This window comes from Manacus vitellinus, unplaced genomic scaffold (genome assembly GCF_001715985.3).
Source record: "Manacus vitellinus isolate BGI_N305 unplaced genomic scaffold, ASM171598v3 scaffold_24_pilon, whole genome shotgun sequence".
In the NCBI taxonomy this organism is placed as follows: domain Eukaryota; kingdom Metazoa; phylum Chordata; class Aves; order Passeriformes; family Pipridae; genus Manacus; species Manacus vitellinus.
The window spans coordinates 5,498,159-5,505,360 of NW_021939798.1; the positions used below are offsets into that span (position 1 = coordinate 5,498,159).

General features: G+C 51.2%; 1 protein-coding gene across 1 annotated transcript; it reads right to left on the bottom strand.

The window, feature by feature from the left end:
• Positions 1 to 2,392: 2,392 nt before the first annotated feature.
• Positions 2,393 to 7,010, bottom strand: CDK3 (cyclin dependent kinase 3). The gene is made up of 7 exons (XM_008927892.3): positions 6,422 to 7,010; positions 5,609 to 5,686; positions 5,147 to 5,267; positions 4,493 to 4,663; positions 4,136 to 4,237; positions 3,283 to 3,486; positions 2,393 to 2,904 (listed from the first exon to the last, which is right to left on the bottom strand). The coding sequence occupies exons 1-7, from the start codon at positions 6,547 to 6,549 to the stop codon at positions 2,779 to 2,781; spliced, it is 930 nt and encodes a 309-aa protein (XP_008926140.1). The 5' UTR covers positions 6,550 to 7,010; the 3' UTR covers positions 2,393 to 2,778.
• Positions 7,011 to 7,202: the final 192 nt, after the last annotated feature.

Below are 7,202 nucleotides of genomic sequence, written 5' to 3' on the forward strand. Positions count from 1 at the left end.
AATCTGTACTTGCTATTTCTTTAGGTGAACTAAAAGGATGTTACTCCTCTGTGTAACCTCCACCGCTCAGTCCTTGCTGAAACAAGCAAATCTCATATCCCAAATGTTCTCCCTTATTATCTACCCCATTGTGGAGCACCTCCTGGCTTTGTTGGATGAGAAAAATTACTTTCTACTGATGTCAGCTGCTCTTCTCCCTCTCCCAAGGGCTCTTTTACATGATGCTGTTCAGTAACTCCAACAAAACCAAATAATCCATAAGGACAGAGGTTTCTGCCCCCTCCTTTCCTCACCAGAGCAGCAGCATAGCCTCTATTTCCATATAGTCTTACTGGAATTTGAAGCATCCGTTCCCAGCCTCCTTCCTCTCAGTAGAGCACTACTGGCACTGCTGCTCTGGACCAGCAGCAAGGGCTGGAGCTGGGCTGTGATGGATCAGGAGAGAAACTCTGGCCTGCCAGGGCAAGTCCAGCAGCCCTCAGAGCACAGGAGCATGGCCAGGTAAGGATCATGTTCCAGCACAACCCAGGAGCCCTGGACCAGTGCAGTTCCCAGCAGCCCCTGGGTCCCAGCTCTTCAAAGCTGCTGGGAACAGCCTTGCAGTGCCTTGGCTTTGCTCCCCTCAGCTGCCTGAAAGCAGGGAAGATCCATTGGCAACGGGGCTGTTGCCTTTCCTGCAGCTCAGCTCTGCCCAACAGGTGAGTTTGCTGCCAGGCTTCCCCTCACTTGGCTCTGTGGGGTGATGAAATGATTTGGGGGAGTGCTCTGTAACTACAGGGACTTTGGAGTTCTGGTAATTAGGAGGTCAGTTAATCATTTTGGACAAACTGTTCCCTAGCTGTGTGGTAGGAAGTGTTTACCTGGGGCTGGGTGAAGGTGTTAAGAGATGATTAGGTGGCTGAGCAGTCTAGTCTGAAAAAAACTCACTAAAAATCCTTTTCTTTGCTACCAAGAGCCCCTCATCTGCAGAAAGCAGCTCGTGTCACGTCCCGATGTGTCCGTAGGAAGCACCAGCCAGCCAGAGGGCTTTCCCCAAGGCCTGGCTGTCTGGCAGGGTTGTCAGTTGCTCAGGAAAAGCCAGGCAGGACTTCTCCTCCCTTCCCAAGCACAGGGTGATGAACCATGGTCTTCCCAGAGCAGTTATTTCAACACAGCTGTTGTTGATTCCCTTTGCTGACAGTGGAGTTGGGTCCCAAACATTTAAAATTCAGCCTGTTGCTTCATTTTGTTGGGCTAGATGTGCTGTAGTGTTTTTATTTATGTTTCTGGTCTGGATGAATGTCCTTGGTATTTATTTCTTAATGCAGATCTTTTAAAAACAGAATAAAAATGAAACTCTCCTGCAAACGGTTTGTCAGGTGAGCATTGTTTGCATAGAGTGAACAGTGGAACATTGTATGAAATTAATTGACTTTACAAGGCATATGCAAAGGCAGGGAAATGATTCCCATAGCAGAATTAATCCATGTCTCCATGGATTCATCCACAAACGTGCCCCTGTTGGCTGTCACCAAACAGAGGCCACAAGATGCTGCAGGAGCACAGATGTCAGGTTGTGCTGAAACCAGTTTTTGGGATCACAGTTATTAGGAGGGCACATGTGTGCACGTGCATGAAAAACAGGAGTGCAGAAGTTTGGCTTCCATGAGTTAAATCTGTCTTTTGAGTATTTAAATAAGCAGAACATAACTGTGATCTAGTTTGTGGTGATGGAAAACAAGCCCAGCTTACCCCACTGAGACACTGGGCTGCAGAACCATCAGCCGCTTGCTCCACAACAGAATTGAGAGCACATCTCTTCACCTGCCAAGGATTTGGGCTGGAAAGGATAAAAGAAAGAGTGCAGGAGATGAGGAAGGAAGAGCAGCTCTGTGGAAAAAAGGACTGGCCAGGTTGTCCTGCGTCAGCAGCCCGACGGGCTGTTCCAAATAATAAACACCAAGGTTTCTGAACAAACTACAAGTATATATTTTATTCTATACTGAAACAAAAAAATGAAAATTACAAAACCACACCAAGTCAGTGACAATTCTCCAAACATTTGAACTGCAAAAATATTTCCAATACAATAAAGCAGAGGAAACAGCATTACATCTGGAAAGATGATGGAAAGTCAGTGGTTTAGCTGTTCCTGTTTCCAGTCATATCCAGCAAGTGTTTTATCCTAACTGGATCTGCTTTATGATAACTGGATCTTTTGGCTTCTTGGTCCCACCTAATGCACAAATTAAGACTCCTGATAGTGCTCTTCAGCTTGTGGAAGAGCAGGATGTGAGCTCTGTTAAACAGCTCAGATTAAACAATGTGCTGACAAGCCCGGTGTGGTAACAGCAGTAAAGGGCTGAGCTCCTTTTCCCAAAGTGGAGCTCCAGCACGCCCTGGTGCCAGCTCCTTTTCCCAAAGTGGAGCTCCAGCACGCCCTGGTGCCAGCAACTGCCACTGACAGAGCTAGGGATGCTCCAGTGCTGGAAACAGAACTCACTGTGAGTCACCTTAGCTCACTAATGCAAGGACAAACGTCTGAGAGATGCTCTCTTCTCTACATTTCAGTGTTTTATGCTGATAAATGACCCCCACCCTTTTGCACGTGACCTCTTCAAACCACTCTCTGGCTGCAACACAAACTTTCCCCCAGCAACAGGCTGAGAGTCTCTAAATGCCAAGAATGTCCCCTTCCAGGCTCCTTGGGAGAAGCAAGATCCCAAGTCCCAGCTGGGCCCCAAACCAGACCTGCAGTGCTACCTGGAGGTGCAGGAGCTTGGGGAGAGCTGTGTCCTCTCATCTGCATTCTCTCCGCAGTGTGTGTCGCTGTTCAGGGGTCCCAGAGCTCCTGCTGAGGAAGTACTGGTGGTTGAGGGCTGCCTTGGCTGAGATGCGCTTGCTGGGATCATACAGGAGCAATTGCTGCCAGGAGAAAAACCCAGCAGAGTTAGGATTTTAAAAATTAAATGATCACTTGCACCCACACATGGCTGGGCCCACTTGCAGGTGTTGGTCCTGGGCTTCAGGGGTCACCCACAACTCAAATTACTGTGGGGATTATGTTAGAAGAGTTCCTTGACTCCCAGTGCCGTGGTTACTAGAGGAACCTGTGAGACTGTCCTGCTTCAGAGCAGGACTGAGCCCTATTCCGTAATTTGATGCTTCTGCAGTGGCAGAGGTGAGCTTTAGGCCCAGATCAGATTTACACTTCCAGGTAAATCAGTCTCAAACATCCCTATTCTTTGCCCAGTTTGAAAAGGTCCTGTCTGTCCCCAGGTCTTATTCTGAGCCCTCACTCACCGTCAGTAAGTCTCTCCCATCTCGATCCAAGTTGGGAACAATGTCCTTCATCTCCTTCTTTGGCCACCGGGGAAAGCTCCCCTTGTAGTCAGGCAGCTGGGTCACGCCAGGCCAGGTCACCTCGGTGGGAGTGCCCAGGGTGCGAAAGATCTGGAAGAGCTGGTCGATCTCAGAGTCCCCTGGAAACAGGGCCTTCCTGGTCATCTGGTGGGGAAGAGAAGGCGGCAGTTCCCACCTTTCCATCAGCTGTGTGCCCTATTTCCTGCTGCAGGCAGCCCTTTGTCCCAGCAGGGGCAAACGACTGCACAGAACAGGGCACTTGCAATGCCAGGCAGTGGTTGGGAAAGTCACAAGTGTCTGAGTGCTTATCCCTCTTTGTCTCCAGCTTCTAACACCCACTCCTGGTCCGCTCCCTCTTGCCTACTCTGCAGCTCAGGGACTTTGGGAATGAGGGATAGTGCTATTACACAGGGATAACCAGAGCTCTTCCAAGGGGAGTACAGGCCCCTAGGAGATCCACTCTGCCATGCTACAACAGTGCTAGTTCTCTGCAGCCCACTGTGGAGACATAGAGTCATCTCCTCCCAGGATCAAAATGCTGCAACAGCAAGACAGAATTTACCCCTTCTGTGAGGAGAGGCACCATGTCACCATGTATCTGGAACTGCAGCCTTCTGCCAGGCCCCTGAGGGTGGCAGATTTCCCTCTGAGATAAGGATCAGCTAACCCTCAGGGTGGACTTTCCATAACAGAGTGGGAACACAGTATCACAGATGTTCTGCATCTCATCCCATCTTCCCACTGCAGCTGCCTCCTCCCTGCCCGTTAAAGACACTATTTAAACCCATCCTACCATTTCTGCAAAGATGCAGCCGATGCTCCAGATATCCACAGGGGTTGAGTAGTACCTGCACCCCAGCAGTATCTCGGGGGCTCGGTACCACAGAGTCACCACCTGGAAAGGAACCAACAAACAATCTCTGGAACAAATAAATATACCCTGTACAGAGAAGGTGGGAACCCAGCTCGCAGCCAGGCTACAGACAGAAGACTTCTTGGGGACGCGAGGTAACTTTTTAGGTGCAGGTTAGGATAAGAGCGTGTTCCTGGCTATGGCTGTGCCTCCGTTGTGGATGAATAACTTGTTGTGATGCTGCTACTGTTCACCCACTGTGGATTGTGTACCCCACTGTGGGAGTCTCAACACTACCTCATGAGTGTATGTGCGCAGGGGGACTCCAAAAGCTCTTGCCAGTCCAAAATCAGCCAACTTGATTGCTCCTGCTTCGTTAATGAGCAAGTTCTGCGGCTTCAAGTCCCTGTGGATGACCCTGTGAGAGTGGCAGAAGCTCACACCTTGCAGCAGCTGGAAAAGGTAGTTCTAAGGAGAGAAGAGATTTCAGATAAGGCCACGATGAAAACACTTTGAATGCTGGATTGTGCGAACCAACAAACTTTGGATTACTTATAGATCTGAATGGGAAAAAAGACCTTGCTACAATGCAACATCAGGCTGGTGGGCTACTACTCAGAGACACACACAACCTGCTCCCACCCTGTATGGGGTCAGAAGGACTCTAATCCAGGCAATGGATCCAAGGTCAGTCCCTTCCACTCATCCATTACTCTCTACAAAGGCAAGGAGCAATAGATCCCTCAGTTTGTTCTGCAGCAGAGATGGGCTGGAGAGCCTGGAAACAGCTGGGAAATAAATGTACTGAGCAATAGTGCCACGAGGGTTTCCCAGCTGAAATGTTTGAGATCTGAGGCTGAGGAAATCTCTTCCAGGTGCAGTCTGCCCAGCAGAAGGCAGCAGGGATACATGCTCTCTGCCCTGCCTGTTGGCACTCCTTCCACACTGTACCTTGACCAAGCTTATAGGGAGAGCTCCGGATTGGCACGAGTCCATGTATTTCTTCAGGTCCTGACTCAGATACTCAAACACTATATAGAGCTTCTTCTGGCTGTGTATGACATCCAGGAGCCTGCAGAAGAAGTGCAGATTCTCCCTTCAGTACCTTCTCCTAGAACTTTATGAATATCCAAACATCCCTCATCCCACAGATGCCTCTGCTCTGTGAGCCCTTTGGAGCAGAGAGAGGCAGAGGTGCAGCTAGTATGGAGCAGCAACAGCTTAGACCAGCGTGTGTTGCTGGAGTGAGGTATTGCTGAGAGTCAGGGAAGTGCAAGTGATTCCTGCATTTTCCTGTTTATTTTTCTCCTGTCTGTGCAGTTGGGAAAGGACAGAAAATTCCTCTTGCTGCTTGTACCCAGAGCTCCTGTAGCAGGAACTCATCGATGAGCTGGTGGGGAGGGTTCATCTTACCTGACTATGTTGGGGTGCTTCAGCTCCTTCAGCAGTGAGATTTCTCGGATCGCAGTGCTGGGGACACCCTCTGACTCCCTGTGGCAGAGACACCCTGTAACCCAGGGGGATCCCACAGCCCATTGGGGTCCTGTGTCCTTTCCCTCTTCCACTGTACCCCATCACCTGCCCAGGGGAGCGTTTGAGTTTGGGATGGAGCAGTGCTGGGGGTGAGGAAGGGGGCAATGGAGTTGTGGGCAAGGAGATGGAAGAAGTGACCCAGACAGTTCAAGTCCCAGGGCAGAGGTTGTTTGGAAGCACCTGAGAGTGCATTTAGAGAGTCAATAACGGTTTAAATGCCCAGGTCTTGATTTTTGGAGGTGGTGGGAGATGAAAGCTCTGTGTCCCTCAGGCAGCCACCTCCCCCATCCTGAGGGGCCACAGTCCCACTACAATTGCCCCCCAGCCCACAGACACCCCTCACTGTGCAGACAGCCCAGGGCTCATCCAGGGGAAGAGCAATGAGCTTTTACCTGCTCAGTCCCACCTTGGAGGGGCTGAGGCTGACCCCACTGGGAGGCTGAACCTCACCAGACCCCCACACCACAGCCCTGAGGGAGAGACCACCTCCCAAAATGGCAGCTGCTTCCCCCTGCCCCGTGCCTTGAGCCCAGGGCCTGGTGTCACTGGGTAAGGCCCTAACCACTCCCACGAGCTGATAGAGACACTTTTTCCCCTCATGTCAGGCTTTTTTGAGCCTCTTGCACCATTTTAGATGCCAGCCTGGCGCCATGGCGGGCCCAGGGCTTTGCCCCGTGGCTTTGCCCCACTCACGCGTCCAAGCGGATCTTCTTGAGGGCCACCAGCTGCCCCGTGCGCTTGTTGCGAGCCTTGTACACCACACCGTAAGTGCCCTCCCCGATCTTCTCCACCTTCTGGAATGACTCCTGGATGGCCTCCATGGGGCTGCCTCTGCTTGGCGATGGCACTGTGGGGTGGCCGGCTGGTGCTGTGCTCTGAGGGGAAAAAACAAGGCGGGAAACAAAAAGGTGAATGTGGGGAAGGGGTTTGGTCTCCCTGGGTGTCCCCTGAGGTGCCGCTGTGTCTGAGTCCCTGCTTGCTGCTCCCTCAGCCTTGAGGGATCCCCTCAGGGACCTGCCTGGGGTGGCTGTGGGTGGACAGGGCTGCCTGGGCACTCTGGGGGTGTCTGAGGGGCTTCTGGCAGACCCAAAGAATCACACCCTGGTTTACCACAGCTGGTTGTTCCACCCGGGTTGTGCAGTGTGCTGGCTAAAGCCAAAAATTGAGGAAAATGGAGGTACAGAGGTGCTTTGGGGCCTGGGGAAAGGCAGCAAGAACTGCACGGGGCCAGGGGAAGCTCTCCCACTCCATTTGTACAGTTTTTGGCATCAAGGGGATAATCAGGCTCATGATTAATGTTCCCTGGGACACGCTGAGGTCAAAGACCCAGCAGGATGTCTTTTTTTATTGTTTTTTTTTTTTCCTTTTTATATTTCCTTTTTTTATGTGTGTCTTGCACAATTGTCCCTTTAACCTCCCCACCGTGGGCTGTGCCACTTGGTCAGCCTTTTGGAAGATGCCCTTGAAGAGGGAT

Excerpts from the sequence above, each read along its gene's own strand:
- CDK3 (XM_008927892.3), bottom strand. The coding sequence starts at position 6,549 with ATGGAGGCCATCCAGGAGTCATTCCAGAAGGTGGAGAAGATCGGGGAG. Across the intron at positions 4,664-5,146 it reads TCCCTATAAGCTTGGTCAAG|AACTACCTTTTCCAGCTGCT; the intron begins GTACAGTGTGGA and ends TTCTCTCCTTAG. Across the intron at positions 4,238-4,492 it reads TGCGCACATACACTCATGAG|GTGGTGACTCTGTGGTACCG; the intron begins GTAGTGTTGAGA and ends GTTCCTTTCCAG.